At 39.3% G+C, this 21,638-nt stretch overlaps 1 protein-coding gene across 3 annotated transcripts in view; it reads right to left on the bottom strand.

Annotated features, from left to right (window-relative positions):
* Positions 1–1,528: 1,528 nt before the first annotated feature.
* Positions 1,529–21,638, bottom strand: part of st3gal3b (ST3 beta-galactoside alpha-2,3-sialyltransferase 3b) — a 61,262-nt gene continuing 41,152 nt past the window's right edge. For all 3 annotated transcript variants that reach the window (XM_086074718.1, XM_086074727.1, XM_086074735.1), the window contains 3 exons: positions 11,176–11,322; positions 8,641–8,787; positions 1,529–5,675 (listed from right to left, as the gene is read on the bottom strand). In XM_086074718.1, the coding sequence (XP_085930844.1) occupies positions 5,586–5,675; positions 8,641–8,787; positions 11,176–11,322 (384 nt within the window). In that variant the 3' untranslated portion in view covers positions 1,529–5,585. The remainder of the gene's footprint in view (positions 5,676–8,640; positions 8,788–11,175; positions 11,323–21,638) is intronic.

Here is a 21,638-nt window from a genome sequence, read left to right as displayed (position 1 = left end):
CATCCACAAAAATATTCGTGAGGTCAAAGGTAACCGATGTTGGATCAGGCAATCTGTATTGTAGTTTCTCCGACAAGGGGATTTGATAGTAACACGCAATTGAATGAAGTTGATCAAAAGTTAATATATTACATTTAATTATGAGTTCATTGAACTTAGCATATTAACTTTGGATTAACTCATTGGCATTGTTAGGCCTATGTTCTTAAGCACCCCCCTAACGATTTGGTTGTGTTAAAAAAAAAAAATAATAATAATAAAAAAAATATTCAAACCCTCCATGCTTCGGTTCCGAAGCGCGTCTTTTAGTTGCGACTGTGTGGGAGTGTGCAATTTTCCATGGCACACTTGAACGCATCAGGTTCTGACGTCACCCACTTGCGCTTAACATTCACGCTTATGAATGTCATTGCCAAATGAATAGTTTACGTTTTTTTAATCCAATTGTGCGAAGCAATTCAATTAAGTTGGCCGACAATTCTCTTTTTACAGCACTACCAAAAGTAAACAGACTCAACGTGCAACACGAAAGACCACCAAACATTCGAAAAGCGCAGATTTTTCATTTTTCTTTCTTTCTCGCCATTCCACCTCTTTTTACAAGGAGTTCAGTTTCAGGCCTGGGGGTCGCGGCCTCTTCCTTCCAAGTCTTCTGAGAGGAGGCGGGGTGGGGAACCTGTCGCACAGAATCAAAGACCCACCAGCTGAAGTGGCGCAGGCTCGTTAGTGCGGCCGTCTGCTGGACTAACAGTCGGCCGGCCGGCAGCCTCCGGCGGATCCCAGGTGGCAAATATCCTCCCGCTGCATCCCACCCAGTGGAGCTGGGAAAGCTGTTGAGGAACCAGAGCTCTCACAGGCGTGACTTTTTTTTGGGGGGGGGGGGGTCCGTCACCCTATTAACAGCACAATGGCTCGAGCCAGCGCAGTGGAAGGAAGTTTTTCCTCACAAATACTTTATGACTGTACTTTAAGTCGATTTTTCAGGTTTTTGTATTTCATGAGTATTTTTATTTCACTTTCACGCCCTCCATTTTTTTTAAAATGAGATGTCTTAATGTTCAGCTGTGCTGCCCTTTGTGAACTTTTGAGTTGGAAATAAACAATTGAATTGACTTTTTTATCACAAGTATCCCGAGTGCGAGTATTTTTAGTCCGCTCTGGCTTTCGGCGTCTCGTCCTCCCTCACCTCTCAGCGGTGCAGCAAACTCACAGCTGGACAGGCCAAAGACACTCCTCTGGTTTGTTGAAGAGCGCGCGAGACTTTCGCGGCTGCAGCTGACAAGTTGGGCGTTTATGGCGTGTGTGGAACAGGTCTCAAACGGGTCCCTCAAGGCCACAACTGTAAAACCAGATCTACCTTGGATGGGATCACAACAACATTAAGGAATGAGGGTGGGCGCGCAAGTTATTCATTTATTTACAATTAAAAAAAATTCTGATATGTCAGTGTTTTATTATGGTGATTGAGGTTTATACTTAATAATAATTTATCAAAAATAATTAAACCCTAGAATCAGAAATAAACAACTTCCATTACAAACCTTTTTATTGAGTTGCAGAAAGCAATTTACACTTGGATTTCAACAGACAGTAACATTTTCATTTTGATCACTTGCCATTGATGAACAAAAAAAAAAAAAAATCAACATGATTTGATTGAATACATTCGACTTCATCAAGGAGATTTGGGCCCGGTCCACCTGAACGACGACTACACGGGGAGGAGGGGGGAAAAAAAATAAAAAAAGTGCAGCACTTCAACTAAAAATCTGTTTAGCGTCAAAAAGGACTGCCAGACCAACTGTGATGCGAAACCATGCCAAAGTGGCACATTGTCAACATGCAGTGCTGCACATGTCAGAAGGGACTAAACACTTCCCCCGCTGGTGCGTTCAAGGACACCAGTCAAAAAAACACTGGGAGCTGTGTTAGAAAGTAAAGGCAAAATATGTCATACTTGGGACTGGCCATCGTTAGCTCCCGTGCGTCAAATTTTCCAGCAACTCCTAACACTTCTATGAGAACTCTTCTAAATTGTGAAAAAAAAAAATAATTCATTTGTCATCTTTAAAATTAAATACATGCAAATGAGCACATTTGATTGGACAAATAAAGCACGCTAATAAAAGTGACTATAAGTACCCCTTGAGAAGCAAACACACTACCCACAAAAACGACCTCTAAAACTTTTGAATTCATGTCCAACTTTTTTTCCCCCTCAATATTTCAGGAGTGAAAGGAAAAACTTGCGACATTCCCAAAGTCACTTTGATGCCTTTCTGTGACTCTGACAGCATTGTAACCTGCTGATGACACAGACTGGAGGAGTCACAGAAAGGCATCCAAGTGGACCTTGGAGCATATTGTGAGAAGTGTATGTTATATTTTACAGCAGTAGCGAGTGAAAAGTGACTATGCAGATTTGGAGCCTATGGTTAAAAAGGCGACCCCAAAAAAAACAAAGACAACCAGTGTCTTCCTTAACTTATCCACTGCCTGCCCAGTAAAAACAGATTTTTGACGTCTATATCCGTCAATGGCAGTGAACGAGTTTGAATTGGAATTGCACGTACGCAGAGAAAACAGCAGCTATAAAATGGAATGGACCCAAATCTCCCAAATGACACGCGGCTGACGGCTCGCGGCGGATCAGCGGAGCGTTCTCCTCGTTGACGGGTTCCGGGAGATGAAAATGTAAGGCAGTGTGAGCGCCTGCTAAGAGTTCTCATCCGCCGTCCTTTCTGAGCAACACGGAATCCAAGCGCAGGTGCCTTTACAGTAAGTACGCACTTCCAGAAAAGAAGAGAGGTGAAAAGCCACCAGAGAGTGAAACATGGACAAAAACACCGCCGATGATGTCATTCGCATGTTGGCAAGCAAACGTCCAAATTTGGACATTCCTGCCACGAGATTGCTGATTGCGCTTTAATCGATATATAGTACAAAGAGTGACTTGAAAAGATGCAAAGACGACTTTTGAGATGGAAAGAAAACAAAGAAAGAAAAATCCTTCCTGGATTGTGACGCCGCTTCTGCCGCACGAACGAACGAGCGAACGGCCGCCATCTCGGAGGAAGCGCACACGGCCAAGTCAAACGGATTCGGCTTCCCTCGGATGGCGACGAGAAAAGAAAGCAGGCCTGCCTGTGAACCCAACGCCGGGTCTCGGTAACTAAATAAATAATGATTTAACAATATAGATCAAAATTTTTTTTTTTCAACAATCAAAAAGTGTCACCGATTTGTGAAGCGCGGCGAGAGCTGCAGCAGCGGGTGGGCGGGGTGGAAGACGGTTCAACGTTCGGTCCAGCGACCCGGACGAGGCCACGCGGACCGTAACACGCACATACACACACACACACACACACACGAGAGATGAAGGGATGACGAGGTGAAGAAGAAGATTGATCTTGCAAAAGAAAAAAATCATTTGCTTCTTGTTGTCACTCAGAGCGGCGATTGCCAAACGGCGTCGTCGGAAATGATCCAATTTCACTTCATTGGTCCGAAAATGATCATTCATACTTTGTTCATCAATCTATGCCAGTGACGTATAGTGACAAGAGAACAATTATATGCTCTTCCACTAGATGGCAGGAGATACAATTAGTCCGTGGATGGAACTGCTGTCAATCACAAAACAGAAAATATTTCACATCGAGTACATTTGGGAGGAGTGAAAATGAACTGATTTCAGCCTGTATTGACTTGGACACTTGGGAACTATGGTGGCCTAGAATGGTCAAACGTATATGTTTTTTGGTGGTGTGAGGTGATTATTATTTTTTTATATATATATATAACGGCCTCGCAGTGAAAAACATTGATTTCCGTCTGTATTAATTTTCCAAACTGAATTAGATGATAACTATGGTGGCCTTAATGGTCAAAATGGACATATTTGCATGGTGTGGTATGAGATTTTTCGAATGTAACACTGTAGCAGTTAATGCATAATAATTATTTATAAAAAATAAATAAATAAAAATCAGCCTGTGTCCACTTGGTAAGTGACTTTGGTGAGAACAACGGTGGCCCTAAATGGTCCAAAAATGTAGATTTTTGTTTGGTGCCGCGACCTTTTTATTTTTTTCCCAATGTAACAGCGTAGCAGTCAGTTACATCGATTTCAACCCGTATAATTTTTTTGTTACAATAAGATTTTTCTAATGTAAAAAAGAAAGAAAGAAAGAAAACAGCTTTTACAGACTTTGGTGAGAACTATAGCAGCTTAAATGGTGGTGTGCCACGAATTCTTATTTATTAACTTATTTGTTTTTGTAACAATGTTCGCACAAAACAAATAAAAATACAATATTTAGGCCTGTATCGACTTAAACTGAAACTGACTTTTGTTTGGTGGCATATTTTTTATTTAAGAAAAACGGTAAAAAAAAAAAGTTTGATGCTTTTTTTTTTTTTGTAACAGCATAGCAAACAAACGGGACTTCGGTGAGGACTATGGTGGCCTTAAATGGTCAAAAGGGGACATAATTTTTGGTTGGTGTGGTGCCATCAGTTTTTTTCCTAATGTAACAGTGTAGCACCAAAAAGGAAAGAAAAAAGAAAGAAAAAAAATAGCCTTTGTTGACTTGGAAACTGGCTTTGGTAGGACTTTAATGATCAAAATTTTATTATTATTTTTTTTTTTTCGTGTGCTACAAGACTAGATTTTTGGAATGTCAAATATGTGCCTTAATAAATGTTGGGAAAAACAGTTTGCGACTATAGCATCTAATGTGGGAGGCACATGGTGTCAACATTCGATCACTGTGGATTCTGCAGGTGACGACTGACTACAAAAAAAAAAAAAAACATTCTGTGAGATTTGTTTAAATAAATGCTTTGGCGCAATAAAGGTTAGGAAACAACGCATTTGACAATAAGGATTGAAGGCCACAAAAAGAAAATGACTGTGCACATGAGTTGTTAAATCAAACGTAAATGTTCATCACCAGTTAGATGTCAAATAAAGCCGAAATCTGTTGAAATGTTAAGGGGCCTTAGAAAGGATCCATGACATTTCTCTTACGTGAAAAACTGACAGAAGCGAAATGAAGGGAGGGAGGTTCGGGTGAGGATGCTGCTGCAGCAGCTCGTTAAAGTAAAAATCTCTTGCTATTTACACTGAGGAAAGTGAATACATTCAGGCAGCAAAAAGGGGAGGAGCGCCCTCCCGACCGCCGCCCGCCTCTCCCCTGTTCGAGGTACATTTGGCACTGCTAATACTCGGGCCCGCTTTTGTTCCGCCTTGCCCGACTTCTGCAGGTCACGTTATTGGTGTGGTAACCGGAGATTGAATTGGTAAACGCTCAAGTGTTGGCGCGTCCGACGGGAAGTGGGCGGATCCAGTCGTCCCCTCCCACCGTGTGGCCGCGTGCGTTATCCGTCGGCGTCTTTGGTTCAGAAGGCACGTGTGTGTGCACGTCACCACTTCACTTATTTCTGCAAAAATCTCATTTGATATGAAAAGCACCTCCCAATTGTGTGGAGGCCACCTCGACGCTTCTTTTGGGGTCTTTTTTTCTTTTTCTCTTTCCCTGGCTTCCTGTGCAGTAGTCCATAGGGAAGGAGAGTAAATCTGCTCAGATGCCGTTGGTGAGGTCCGAGATGACGTTGGCCTTCACTAACTTGCGCAGGAACTCTTTCTCCTTGGATATGTTGTGCGTCCATGACTGAGAGAAGCAGAAAAAAACCAGAAATATTAACCAAATTGAGGATTGAAGCATTAGTCCTCTTAGCACACTACATCGAAACAGAAGCTTTTTTTTTTTTTAGCCAGCCTATGGTGTTTTGCATTGTGTGTTAGCATTATGCTAGCAGACTTTGCATAAGTTAAGTGGTTGTAAACACAGTGTGCAATTCTCTTTCTCTCTTTATTTAGTTTGACAATAAACTTCAGCTGGGAGTGGCAGTAAAGTGTCTTTTTGGAAAAATTGTTCACTATCTGCCAAAGTGTTCCTTGTAAAGTGAGTTGAGAGGTGCCATGATGGTCTCATTTGCTATCAAAAACTTATTTATATGTGTATTATTATTATAATTTTTTTTTTAAATGCTAGGCTTTGATGCAGCCTCTTAACTGAAAAGAACGCTTAAAGCAATGGTAGTTATTACAAAAAACAGCCAGCAGGTGGCAGCAGAGTATAAGAGATCAACCAGGGCCATGTTGCAAAAAAGCTCCTTTCCCCAGTGTTTTCAACAGGTTTGTGAATAATGAGGAAACTTCTAATGCTAATTGCTGCAAATGGAAATTGATTAATCTTTCTTTTAGTAGGCTCCATGTTTTTATAGCAATAAAACACAATTTTGTGTGGGCCTTGCAAAATCAGTCAAAATGCAGTAAAACAGCCAGGAGCGAAGGGGATTGCTTCAGTGAAAATGGTTGCGAGTGAATGAGTTAATAGACAAGCAATTGATTATTATCAAATTAATCAATAACTACTTTGATTATGGATGATCGGTCTGAAAAAAAGTGCTATCGACCATCTTATCTCCCAGAAGGCAAGAAGTGAAACAGAAAAATAATGAAAGCAAGAAGAAGAAAAGGTCCCAATCTAAACTCCATTAACAGTTTTTATGGTATCGGTCTGAAAAAAACATTCCTAATTTTGCTAATCACATCAATTCGGTACCATGTTTAAATAAAAATGTCAGCCTCTCAACGGTAATTATTCTGATTTCCATATATTAGTTTGATTTTTTCTTCAAAATAAGACATTTGCAAACATGCGCTTTACTTCGGAAAAGAAACACATTCGGACATTTTACAGACTGAATCAGAATCTTAATTAATTAATGTATGTGCATTTTCTGCAATCAATTTGAAATAATGTCCGGTTTTGGAATAAAGGGGTGGAAATTAAAGTTGAATGTTTTTTTTGGATCAGATTCATCGATTAATCAAGAAAAAAAATCAACAAGCGATTACTAAAATAATGGTTAGTTGTAAAAATAACAACATAATTTAAATGTAAAAAAAAAAGAAAAAAATAAGTTGACAGATATTTCATTTTATTTTTTTACATAGTTTCTCAAATGACAAGCGACCTTAAAACACCCCCCCCCCCCCTTTGATGGGAAACAGACTTTTCCTTTATCAACTTCATTATCTGTGCTCAGAAGACCAAACAAGCGCACGGAACAGCAGCAGTCAAGTGCGCCACACGGCCAACAATGAATGGCCGATGATGACAGCGTTGATGAAGACGATAATAAACACAAACAGCTTCACTGAGAGTTTAGAGGAAGGTTATCATCAAACGGCGCTCATGGTTTACGCACGTCAACACCCGGCCGACATCTCTGCTGGCTTGCGCTGCTTTTCAGTGTAAACGGTGAGGACGAGCATGGGAGGTGATTCTGAGTGGACATACATCGAGTGATGGCCGAGGGAATTCCAGTACAAACTCAACATTATAAAAAAAAAAATATTTTTTTTGATACATAATTCGTTGTCTACTTTTCCCCCAACGATGAAATTATACTCTGACAAAAAAATTAATTACCGGATGCAGAACTCACGACTATTAAAATAAACACAAAAAATTAAACATGAAGCTTAACAAGTAACTAAAATTATTCTTAAAGGGATACTTGACTCTGAGACATTTTCAGCAGTAAAAAGTTCAGATTTTGTCCAGAATTAATTTGATAACTTCATTATTTTTCATGTACAAATAAAAACAAATTTTGCCACTTGCTATCAACTGAAGATGACATCACCTGTGCTGAGGAAATAGGTAATGACCAATCACGGCTAAGGTCGTTCCCTATTTCCTCAGCACAGGTGATGTCATCTTCAGTTGACATCAACTGGCAATTTTTTTTTTTAAAGCTACTAATTGTTTATGAAAAATAATGAAGTCATCACATTAATTATAGACAAAATATCTTATTGTTAAAAATGGCTTAGTAAGTCAAGTATCCCCTTTATGATTATTTTTTTGGGATATTTTTAATTTAGATTTTTGTAACAATATATTTATTGTTTTGTAACGACAAAAAACACATTTTAAAATCTTTTTTTTTTTTTTTACTTTTTATTTTGAACATTTTTCATTTTTTTTTTTTACTTTTACATTTTGATTTTAATCCCTTAGATGGTCACAGTGGACGTGACATATTTGCATGTCTAAACCAATAAAACACATAATTTCGCAAGTTTTTTACATGCTTTTATGAAGTGTAATTAGTGTTTGTACTGTAGTATTCATATACTGCAATTGTGCCTTTAAAGGGTGTGGCCTAGCAATGTCAGAAGCTGAAATCCGGTATGACGCAATGTGAGCGTCTGGGTGCGAGTTGTGGCCTCATGAGTGTTCTCATTTTGTATTTGATTTTGTTCCGTTCAGCTGTGACCCCTTGCCAACATGCGCGGGCATTACATATAGCTCGTTTGTAGTAAAGCCCCTTTTCACACTGCACTTGCTCAGCACAGCAGGGCAGAAAGAAGACAGCAGCCCGAGGCATCTTAGCATCATGGCGGATGTTCTCTTGCCGCGCTGTAATGTCCAGAAATCAATGGGTTCGACGATAGCGCTTTGCACCCTGCGCTAAGTGCAGTGTGAAATGGGCTCAACTCCAACTGGGACCGAAGATACCAACTATCTACCAATCCTCACATCCAGATTTAACACTCACCTCTTTGATAGCAGACATCTTGACAGACTCATAATAGTGGAGGGATGCGTGGGGCGTGTTCATATCATAGCCGAAGCCGGCCACTGCCACCTCGTCACAGTTATGCAGCGCCATCGTTATGGCAACCGTGCCTAACGTTGGAATGTTCTGTCACAAAGATACAGAAGTTCAGGATCAGTTTCAAATCATTCTAAAATTTTCCTCACTTGCCGTCCAGCTCAATTGCCTCGTCCCACTTCCACTGCAAACTAAACTTTAATGACTCGGACATTAACAATTACATGTAAGACGTGACCTTCCTTCTATGACACCGTGATCTACAGGCCTGAACTGTGCTTCCTTATCGCCTTGGGCTGCCCCAGATCGTGGGGGGGGTTACAGATTCTGTGTGTGTTTTGTTTAAAGAAGAAAGAGTGGAGGGAGGCCCCATTTAAATCATTACCCTGATTTGAAGCCCTCGGGGTTGGTGGACCTCAACAAGCAGCTGGCCAACCCCCTACTGTGTGCTCTAATACATTACATTTACACAGACTGGTACCACCAATCAAGCTACTCGTTCATTTCCACATACATAAACATACAGTATGATGGTCAAAAGGAGAGACGGCTGAAGGGCAAGAAAAAAAAAAGAAAAAAGATCAGAGCATAAAATCCTTTAGCGTTCGACAGCAAGGCAATGATGCACAGAAATACAAAGGCGCTAACACAAATGAGCAGAAACACACTCGCACCAGATGCCCACATGTTCAACACATGTTGGGTTCATGAAGGGGTGTTGCAAGAGCCCCGGAGGATGATGTTCACTTATAACAGTCCCGCTTTACTTTCACGGCTACACACACACGCAAACAAGCGTCTGATGCAGGGTCAAGCGTATCAGTCAACAGCTGGGTCACAGTCCAATACGTTAGAGAATCGATACCAAGAAGGGGAATGGAAAAAACGGGGACTGTCCCCTTTATTTCGACACGGGGATTAAGCCATTTCAATTGTAACGTCTAAAATGAAGTGCAGCACTTTTTGTTAAGCTCGTTTGTTGTTGCAATATGCAACAATTTTGGGATACCAGTAAAATCTGAACAGATCAATCAAAATTGCAAGGAAAACTTGAAATTAGGGGTGTCATAATTAGTGCGTTCATTTTTTTAATTAATGACCGCCCCTTACTTGGAAAGCCTGTACTGGGGGAATTCCAGTTGCAACGCCACGTCAACAATGTATTTGTGGAGACTGGGGTCGAGTTGTATTTTACAATTTTAAAAATGTGCAGAATTTCACAAGCATGTTAAAGATTAGATAGCTCTTTAATATGAAAAGCAAAATGCACTGAGCCGCCACCAATGTCTTACAAATGTAATTATGTCATCTCGTGGCAGAAAAATGACCTCAACACCAATTAACACTCATTTTTACAGTACAGTACATCTTTAACTCATTTGTGTAAACACGTTCTAAAGTAAATGTTTTAAGTGTCCCAAAGGCGTATTTATACGTTTTTAATGTGTGTTTTTTTATGCTAGAGCGTACAGAAAGCAGCCCTAACCGCAAAGAACGGTTGAAGAAATTGTAGTTATTACACAAACGACCAGCCGGTGGCAGAAGAGCAAAGGAGATGAACCAGGACCATGTTGAAAAAACCCTCAATTACTCAGAATTCTAAATAGATTTGTGAATAATGATAAAACTTAGCTATATTCTAATGCTAATTGCGGCAAAACGGAAACGGATAGAAATGTACTTTTTTTCCTGATGAAAGAAGAGACTTTAATCTTTCTTTTTGGTAGGTTTCATGTTTTTATAGCAATACAACACAATATTCTGTGGGCCTTGCAAAATCAGTCAAAATCCAGTAAAACAGCCGGGAGTGAAGGGGTTTGCTTTAGTGGAAATGACTGGGAGTAAAGAATTAATTTAAACTCCATGTTATGAATTATGAAATTACTGTATCAATAATTAAAAGATGCAGCCACATTTCTATTAATTTAACACTTTTCGCCCAAATTTATATTAAGAGTATGAAAACTTGGAAAGAAATATTTTATTGTACATTTAGAACAGATATAAAATGTGCGATTAATCGAGAGTTAACTATTGAAGTCATGCGATTAATTATAATTAAAAAATTTAATAGCCTGACAACCCTACTTGAAATATTGTAGCCATGTGACAAACATTTCCGATTAAAATGTACTGTACTTAATGATCACCAATTTTCCTGATGAATGAATGAAAAAAAATGCGGCTCGATTCATCCCCGTGCGTATTCCTTCTCGCCCCCTCACCCCATTTCTTTCCTTTCCCATCGAAGATAACTCGCAAGCCAGGTGGGAGCATTTTGTGTTCCAGCGACTGCCAACTCTCAATCACTTTAAGAAGGTGGATACTTTGTCTCTTCCCTGTGATCCTAAACAAATTCCTGATTCCGTCCTTCCACAAAGATTAGGAAATTATAAGGCAATTTCCAAGCTTAATGCGGCTAATTCTTGACTGCTGGCTCATCATGAAGCTGCAAGTGTGTGCCTGCATGCGACTTACCCCTTTTCCCATTATGCCATTGTTAAAGGGCAGGCCTATGAACTGGAAGGCAGCCTCTTGGATGAAATGGGGGTTGAGGATTCTCATCTCGCTGGGCTCACGAGGGACGTGCTGGGCCACAGACTTCCAGAAACCCTCTGTACCTCGCTGGGGTGATCCAGGGAGAAAAGACAAAGAAAAGAGAGAAAGGATATGACAAAAATCGGCAAGAAAATTAAGTTGTTATTTGTAGAAACAGAAATATTTTTGAAATTAATTAAAGAAGTGAATATTAATTAATGAAATGAAACGCTACAGTTTATCAAGATTAAAAAAAAGAAAAAGAAGCTAACTCATACGACATCAACGCACGGCGCAGTCACTTCCTGGTCTTCTTCTTCTTTTAAATTACTGGTTGATCACATCTCTATGGTGTATATCGCCACCAACAGCGGCGGAGTTCCATCTCAATATTCGCAAAAGAAGAACAGTTGGAAACGGGTATAACTCGCATATGTCAATTTATGCGCATTTTCAGTAAATTTGAAAAACAAAACAAAATTGAAACAATTGGATGGAAACCTGACTAATGAACCCAGCGAACTGAAGTTACGCCTATACCAGTGCTTCTCAATTATTTTTTGGGGTACGCTCCCCCCAGGAAGAAGAAAATATTATACACACTCCAAAACTCTCCGCTGCGACTATAAATAGTATCAATCGTCTAAAAGAAATGGTTGTAAATACACCTCTGCAGATGAGCTAAAACTCCTTAGGCACTCTCTGACTATGAGAGCACCACTGCCACCTACTGTAGTGGATGAGCAATTACACTTTATTCCAGTACGGTCTCAAAAAAAAAACATTCCCCCCGCCAAATAAATTTCAATAATTTCTATTATTTGGCTGCTTTCCCCCGCGAATAGTGTGGGTCCACTGTATAATTATATTTACAATAACCAACAAATTTGAATATACTCCAACTTTTCCCTCCTTCACTGCTGCGCTGAAACTTTAAACCTGAACTGACATCAAAGGTTAAATATGGCATTTCAAAGGAAGTGATTCCAATCACACCTTGACCTGAGGGCATTGTAGAGAGTTTTTTTTTTTTTTTTTTTTACATCAAGCGATCATCATTACATGCTTAGGAAGCCAGTTAGACAGGCAATGCTGCCTGAACAGAATCCCTCAACTTAATGAAATGCACGGCATGGACAAAATAGCCCAGAACCCTTCCTTCCTAACAATAGTTTTACACCTCCAATGTCAATCTCCTTAGCCCATTCCCCATGTCAGATGATAAACAAAATGACCAAACAACAAACCAGCAGTGCGTGATTGACTTGGCCAATAGTGTGACTTCCTAAAAGGAAGAAAGCCAGCCGGATCATAAGATGTAAATGGGAATCACCTGTTCAAATAGCGCTCGCTCGGTTACCTTTGATATATCCATGCATGACTGTGTGCTTGCGTGTGTGTGTGTGTGTGTGCGCGCATGTTGGCAGAGGCAAACAAGTCTGCTGGATCCAACAACAGTGGCGGCTCTTTTTTTTGCTTTTGGCAAGCTGTAACAGGAACAACAGCTCATCTCTCCTGTCAACACAGCTTGTGTTTGCCAGAAATCTATTTAGCAATGTGTAGATGTGTATACGTCTTGGTTACGGCGAATAAGGACAGTCGAGCATATTTGTCTTTATTCCAGGACAGAGACAAGCTAAACGACACACACACACACAAAATACACACACACACTTTGCACAGCAAAGACCCGACATGTAAATAGAGCAACGTGACGGGGTGGTGATCGCTTTGATGATTTTCACAAATGGTGACCAAAATTTGGCCCATGGGACATTTCTGGCCCGCCACTTACTTGATTAAAGGAGTCTGAGTAACAACTTCTGTGACTCAATAAGTGAAACGTACATTACTAATGCTATGACTACTACTTTTCATAAGGACCTTTCGGGATACTCCAGGTCGTCAGAAGTTGAGCAACTTTAGATTTTTTGTAGTTACTGCTAAGATAATGATTCAGATGGGCGTTCAGAGCACTTGCGCTTTTGTTAGACTTATTTTGACAGGTACTGTGCTAACGGTGTCATTTTTAGCAAAATATTTCCACACAGTTTAAGCACCCCTGCGAGTTGGCTACACCGACCGACTACCTGTTGATTTCAGCCAGGTGTGTGTGTGTGTGGGGGGGGGGGGGGGGGGGGGGTGAATACAATTTAAAAAATACCTCATCGGTTCAATGCTGACAGGAAGCAAAGGAAGAAAATGGATTTTTAAAAATGTTTAAACTTGGAGGACTTAATCAATCATTTAATCAATCCAACGAGTGATGCACCGAATATTTTCGGCCAAAAATGGCTATTTTTGCCATTTTCGGCATTTGGCCAAAATAAAATTAAAGCCGAAAGTATATAGCCCAAATAGGCTGTGGTGACGCAAGGAGAAAAAAAACGCTGCAAGCAAGCGTCTGTTTAAATTGAACAGCCTCTCTTCTTGCTGGGTTTTCACCGTGTGAGTTTGCACCGATCAGTCGCAGCAGCTCCCGGGGTCATTGCGCACACTAAACAATAATACAGTAAATCAGGGGTCAACAACCTTTACTGCCATTTCAGGCCAAATAAATAACAAAAAATCTGTCTGGAGCCACAAAACATGTGAACATTGTGATGAAGGAAACGTTACCCATGAGCTAATTAGAGCTGCACCATAATAAAAAAAAAAATGAAGCATCCAATAATTTGAGATTCATTTTCTTTTACCATTTGTCTTCTGTTTTTGGATTTATTTATTTTCAATTTTGTGGAAATTTTATGGTTTTCCTCTTCCTTTTTGGTCATTTTTAGGTCATTTTACAAAACCTATTAATTAACCCTTCGTCTCTCTTTTTCTGACAACTTTAAAATGTGGACTCTGACATTTTTTTAAATATTTAATTATTATTATTTTTAACCATTCATTCATTTAAATAATATTTTATCCAAAAATTACAAGTAAATATGTTTAAAAATATTCTAGTCATTTTAAATAAATAAAAGGACAGGGACTAAAGAGCCATGTGGCTCCAGAGCTGTAGGTTGCATACCCCTGCACTAAATGGATGAATGGAAAGCTGCCAACACAAGCTCTGTTCACTACTGCGATGGGTTAAAAGTAGAGCACAACATTTATGTAGGCACGCAGATGAGAATAAAAAGGGTCTTCATCTTTAACTATAATTATTTTGGGAATGCTCACATTTTTACTATCTAAGCTGGTAATATATTTTTTTCGTGGTTATTTTAGGTGAAAGCCAACCCCAGCAAGAAACCCGTCCTGTCTCTGCCAACTCGTAAGCTGAACAAAGGACAGGCTGCCGTCCTCAGTGCTGTGCTGAGTGGGAAGAACGTCTTCTTCACAGGCAGTGCAGGTATGAATATGCGCGGCTTTTATAGGTTTTACAAATCGAATTAGCGCTCTATTAAATATTACATCCCGTCAATGAAGATGGGAGCTACGCCCTTTATGGACTTGTTGCCAGCCAATCACAGGGTACATATAGGCAGCAAATTATTCACAATTCACCCGTGGAGAAGTTAGTCTGCTGGTATGACTGATTTATGGGAGCGAGAACCATTGCTTTGGCCAAAACATTCCTAATTAATATTAAACTACACTAATAAACTAACCACCAGAGGGTGCTAGAACTGCACAAATTAAATATTTTTAATATCATGATATCGCCTTTATCGTTACATCCCTACAAATGGCACATAGGAAGGCTGGCACAGAGATTTGAGCCCTGACCCTCAGATTGAGAAGCAGACGTGATAACCACTAGCTTTTTTATTTTATTTTGCTCCTTCAGGTACGGGGAAGTCCTTCCTACTGAAAAGAATAATTGGGTCACTTCCTCCAAAGAGCCAACATGTCTGTGGTTTGGGCACATAAAATGCCAGTGCTAAATAAATATTTTATAATAATATTATAATTGTAATTAATTATAATAAATGCAATGATAGTAAAAATTGGCAATTTTTTGGGGGCGTTTCGGTATTCGGCGAAGAATTTTTTATTTTCGTTTCGGCCAAACATTTTCATTTCGGTGCATTCCTAGTTCCAACGATTCATCTTAATTTTTTGTGACGAAATTCAACAATATTAAATAAACAATTTACAACTATAGTAGTATGGATATTTCCTATATATATATATATATATATATGTATTTATTTATTGTGTGTGTGTGGGGTGGGGGAGGGTCAATGCCCTGGACTGCAAGAATAGATCCGGCCCTGCATAAAGTGGCCATCAGAATCACATAACATTAAAGAAGCTAAACAAGAGTAAATTGTATCAAGCTGACAATCTTTGAGAGAATATTTACCTTTATTTATCCAAGTAAAGCAATGGAGAACAGTTTCTCATTTGCGATGCCGACTGAATAAAATAAAGATCAGCGCGAGTGTGACAAGTTTCATAAACTTGACCTGGAGCAGAAAGTGAAGTGAACAAGTAAGTCACACATTTGCTGCCATACTCTAATTTTCTGTATTATTCGGGCAAAATTACAATACAGTAGTTCCTATTTTTGTTTTATTCAGATCAGCGATTATTCAACAATTTATCAATCTGTTGTTTGTCACAACTAGTCATGTCGAAGGTGCCTTCACTGACCTCCGGAATTTAGAGTGACGTATGATGTGTGTGAACTCAAGTGGAGACTGAAATATGGTAAGTTTTGTCATTTGTGTGGACTACGACCGAATGTAACCCCTGCTGTGGTTGGGCAATAAACCTAAAAAGCATCAGTGTCACAGTGTGCCAGTCGGGACACTCCATCAAGTCCTCGCCCAAAGACAGATGCGAGTCATCTGTTCTTAAGCGGAAATAGAAAAGGACTTTTCACTTCTAGAGTGGCACAGTCATATGAAGTCACTCACAGGGAAAGCTTTTGCTCCAACCAGAAAATAAGATGAAACATCTGATGTTGATGGCTGTGGCGTTCATTTTGTTAGCAGGACAAAAAAAAAAAAGTCACGTACTTTGGAAGACGAGCATCTCCAGACTGATTGTATTCCATTATTTTATTTTATTTTTTATTTAGGTTTTGCTCTGTCCTGTCAGACAGCAGATCCAATAGACCATTTGCACCGACAGCCCGTGATCACATGACTGCCCCATTATGGCCGGCTGAAGTAAATGAATGTTGAATTGGACAGGACACGGAGCGACTTAGCGACTGTTATTATACTAATGATAAGTTATTATTACCCATCTAGCCATGACATCTACTAGTTCGACTGACGTTGGCCTGACAACAATAATGTATACTGATTCAAGATTAGTTTTAACATAAAGTTAACATTTAAAGTTTTTTCTTAAATGCCACAATTAAGTAGTTGGTAGCTATTGTAAACATGACTTGTAAAGCACCCATCCAGCATTCTGTCACTTGTGCAAAATTACAACTTACAAAAACATTTGAATGTAACAACATAAGAACAACAGCTTTTAATAATCCAAAAGACAAAATTCGATTCAGCAAAGATTCGATTTTTAACTTGTTTCTCATGTAACTAACTTATTTTATACATTTACTACAGAGAAAAAGATCAACGTACCAAAAACTTGGAACAGTCTAAGGCTACGTTCACACTGCAGGGTGTGATGCCCAATTCGGATTTTTTGTTGAATCCGATCTTTTTATGTACCGTTTACATTACAAAAACAAATGCGACATCTAATGTGAACGCAACGCGCCCGTGATGCGACTCGCATGCGCAAAGAACACGCGTCGAGTGACGTACACCCAAAACAACGTCGTTGCAGTTTTCACGGAAGTAACCCGACTCGCAACGTTTCACCGCCAGCCAAGCCGCCGGGCTAGGCGACTTTTATCAGCGTCATATGCAAATTTATCTGTGCCAATAGCACGCTAAAGATTGGTGGTCTGGTGGACTCGTTTCGCGGACGTGTTAGGAGTTCGATTCATGATTCTTGTCTGCATACATTATGCAAATTCAGCTGTGCGAACGCCCGCGCTCCTGTTTGGTGGACTGTTTTTTGGCTCCTATCCTCGGCATAAACATGACCTGATCAAAACAATAAATAGTAATTGAAATCAATTACAAAGTGGGAAAAACACTCCGGCAAATCACGATATTCACATTCCTTTTATGCTAAGGTTCCAGTGGTTAACAAATAAATAAAAAGAAATTTACATAAGAGACCCAGTCATAGTGCATAATTATGCAGTGCTTTTATGTCCAATTTCTTACCTTACTTCTTTTGGGGGGTATTTGTGTTCAGCCATTTAAAACTACTGCAAAAAGAAAAGCTTTTCCATAGTGCATCTGTCTAAACAGTGTGCGTTTGCATGTGTGTATTTTCAAGAGGGAGACCCGCGACGCGAGCCGCTTGCATTAAAACACAGTTCATTTTTAAAGTTATATAGCAATCAGCAGCTCGGAGCAGCTCACGCTTGAGCTTTGTAAGCACTGGGCTCCCTTTGGGGTACTCTGAATAACAGAAGGGCACATTTGAACAACGCTCACACAAGGTTTTGAACAAGCACGTGCTTGCCTCGGGCACATTAATTTACGGAAAAAGCCGTATTAAAAGTGTCGATACATGGTTTTATGAATCGATATTGGGTTATGAAAAACAATATCGATTTGATATATCGATATTTTAAACCCAGCCCTACCTATTTATATCCACATACGAAAGAGGCCCAGGTCGGGTGTGAAAAAAGTCACACCCCATGAAAAAAAATTGATACTTGTGAAAAAAATCTGTATTAAGCGAACGCAGCCTAAAAGTGCTTAATGTAAAAAATAAATAAATAATAAAATAAAAACCTTAGCATGGCTTAATGTTAGAAAACTACGATCAATCGCGTGAATTTTCATAGGTGAATGTTGGTGGCAATTGTTTTGACATTTTCGGAGTAGACATATGTCCAGATATGCACGATTAATGGGATTTCAATTCATTTCAACAGGGAAAGATACATTTGAGATACAAGTGTTCTCATGCAAACAAAACTTGTAAAGCAAAGCACCACTGTATTAAGAGTTCAGTAAGCAATATTAAAAAGGTTAAATGAGAGTTGTGTAATATAAGACTGAATAGAAGTAGCACGGCCAGTGACAGTAGCGGTCAAAAAGCTTTCGCAAACAGCCTGAAGCGGTGCAGGACGTTGCCTCCACTTGGCTTGACTGCTTACTGCTTGCGAGTGTGGTCGACAAGAGAATAACTGCTGGCCAGTGGCATTTGAACACAGACAGAACAGAAAGCTCCAAAAGTGGCCCAAGACCACTCACTCCGACACATACGCCAAAAGGTGGACAGACGTGTGTCACTCTCGTGAGAGCTAAGGATGTCACCAAATTGCTGCTGGGGAGGAAGTAGCTTTCGCTCTTGTCCTACGGTTGTTTATGGTTAAATGGGTCTGGGACATTAGACAGTATGTGCGTGTGTCTGCTTTTCAGTAAAGCACCTGTTAAAACAAGCGGGGAATTGCAAAGTAGGATGGAAAAGTACGACACTCATTCTGTAGAACCAAATGTGAAATGATTCACTTTCACTTATACAATTGCTCTCAGCCGGGAAGTTGACCTTTTGTCCCATGGGAGAAACGGTCAAACTGTCTTGATTAGGGAAATCTCTGAATAAAAATAAATAAATAAATTGAAGTCACAAAATACACAATAGGCTAGCAATATACAAGTCCTGGCAAATTATAGTTTCAAAGCTTGCACAGATACTATAAACAAAATAAATTCTATAAAAATAAATTCTGGCGGTTATAGTTGAAAGACCTGATTACATACCCTAACACTTACGTGCAATAATACAATTAAGATAAATCCATGGTAACGTCAACATGATCCCAGAAAAGTATAGGAGTACTGCCTATTGCTGCTATTAGGAGTCAATGAGGTGGAAAAGTAATCCAAACAATAAGAAATGCTCCAGGCTCCACAATGAAAACTTCATTTTGTAATGAATAATGAGGTCTCCTCACAGCAACACGCACATTTTTTTGGGATAGAGTAAAAACCTCAACGCGATGAGCGTATGTATATAGAGAATACAGTATATTTTACTGATTATGCCATCAATTAATCAGACAAAAGTGGATTTTGCATTATTAAACACGGGTAGAATATAATCATGTGAGATGAAGGTATTGTTTTTGTCCACTTAAGGTTGCCATCCTCACATTCCACAAGGTGTATCTGTGACTTTTCATGGACCCGACCTGGTGAGTGACATGGGTGAGTTGACTGGCTGTTAACTGGGTGACTCGGCGTGAGTTGTGGCTCGTGTATGAATGTAGTTATTATATGTTTGTTTTCTTACAGTTTGTTCAACAAAGTGATTCGAAACCATTTGCTGAGGCATTAACAATACGTCCTTACAAGTGACTGTAGGCTACATTAAATTAGCTAACATTGATACATTACGTACAATAGGATCATAAACGTATTATTGTGGTACACATTGCACTTTTTTTATTTTGATTGATGATCCTTATTTCATTAATCATTATTTGCAGCTTTCATTTTTTTTTATAATACCATATATTTATGTATTTTGCGTTGACTATGTTTTAAGTAATCGATACATGTACTTATTTGGCATCTACAACTGAAATCATTGGACATGGGATGGGGTGTGTTGTCTAGATCTAAATTTGTCCTCAGTGATTCTGGTAGAGCATTAAAAAAAAAGTATTAAAGAGTGCCTGCACAAGTTTACATTTTAAGTTTTCAGCACTAGAGATTAAAGTAGAAATGTTACCCTAAAATAACTTAGTACAGTGGTACCTCGGAGTTTGAACATAATTTGTTCCTGCGAAGTGTTGCAAGTCCGAATTGTTCAACCACCCAAAAAAAAATTCGCATAGGAAATAATGTAAATGCAATTAATCCGTTCCCAAGCCCCAAAAACTGAAAATTCCCATTTTAATTTCAATTTATGTTTTTTTACATTTACAGTACAGTATAGTATTTAAACAATAAAAAATACCTTACATTTTTTTGTTGTGGTGTGATGATAAATGCTATGTTAATGCTAGCTTTAGTTCAGTGTTGAGTTTATGTATTTTACATTGGGCATATTATTAGACTACTAAGCAGTCTTTCTGTGCATTGTTTAACGTCAGGCACGTTATTGAACAGCTAAGGGGGGGGGGGGGGGGTCCTCGTGCCAGTATTTACAGAAGTAGTCACGGTAGTTACAACGGCGCGATAATCTCCTTCCTAATTCCGCTGTGGTTCGTAGCACTATGTTTTTCTTTGCTGCCACTGGCACTGTTGTCTTTCTTTGGGCCCATGCGAAGAAAATTGTTGTGGAAAAATCAAAAAGCACTCGCGACTATGGAGCACCTCCGGGAGTATTTACGATCTGACTGGAAATGAGCAGCGCATCGTCAGCATTCGGCATTGCTTGGCTTCACTCGGCTACTCGTTTTCAAGGTATGTTCGGCTTAGCTTGCTTTGCTTGGGGGTTCGAACTTGGAAAATGAGTTCAAACTCCATCCACCAAGGCATTTTTTACTCCGATTTTTTGGTTGAAGTCCGAATATTACGAGTTCCGAGACGTTCAAACCTCGAGGTTCCACTGTAATAGTAATAACCAATGTTGCTTCTCATGAAGACTGAATTGTGTTTGTCATTGTCATAGCAACTACTGGATAGGTCTATGTTGGCACTTTAAACTAGATCTTTATCTTGAATCCTTTAGTCTTGTAAATGTCACCTAACTTTGTGGAAGTGCACCCTAATTGGTTACAATCCCTCTAATACTATTCCAAGTTTCAGTCTCTCCATGTCAACGAGAACGCAGGATTTATAGACGCTCAGTTTATTTGGAAGGAGAATCACGGCCATAGAAATCATCACTAAAGATCTTAATGCTGGGGATTAGTGCAAGATATCGTCAAAGGGCGAGGAGACCTCGTATAAGCCAGGAGAAGTGGGGGATCAAACGCGTGTTATGGGAATGAAGTGAGTACTAAAATGGAAAATGGGCAGCAATTTACAATGGGAAATCTATTCCTTTTCTAATTCGACTATAATATATGCAATTTATATGCTCTACAAAATATCAATAAACTGTTTTTCAAAATGAAATGAAAACGTATTGTACGTCAAAATTATTATCATTATTTTTTTGAAGGACTCTACTTGAAAAGTAAAAAGTGTACTGTATTGAATTAAAAAAACAATCTATAATATAATAGAAATATTGCCTATACACAAAAAGAACACATTTAAACAACATTTTTGCATCAAGTAGATGTCTATATCAAAAGGGCATAAATAAGCAATAGGGAGAGAAGGAAAAAGGGTCATGTGCAAACAAATCCCAAGCAACAACACTAAGGGATTTTAGAACGTTTGGAATTCCGTTGTCATTTTACGGGATCTCTGGAATGAGATTACTGTACATCCAAGACATGAAGACGCCCTTAATTC

Source organism: Leptonotus elevatus, chromosome 1 (assembly GCF_054856555.1).
Source record: "Leptonotus elevatus isolate MCC_2025b chromosome 1, RoL_Lele_1.0, whole genome shotgun sequence".
Taxonomy (NCBI): domain Eukaryota; kingdom Metazoa; phylum Chordata; class Actinopteri; order Syngnathiformes; family Syngnathidae; genus Leptonotus; species Leptonotus elevatus.
This window is presented reverse-complemented; position numbering and strand designations above follow the sequence as displayed.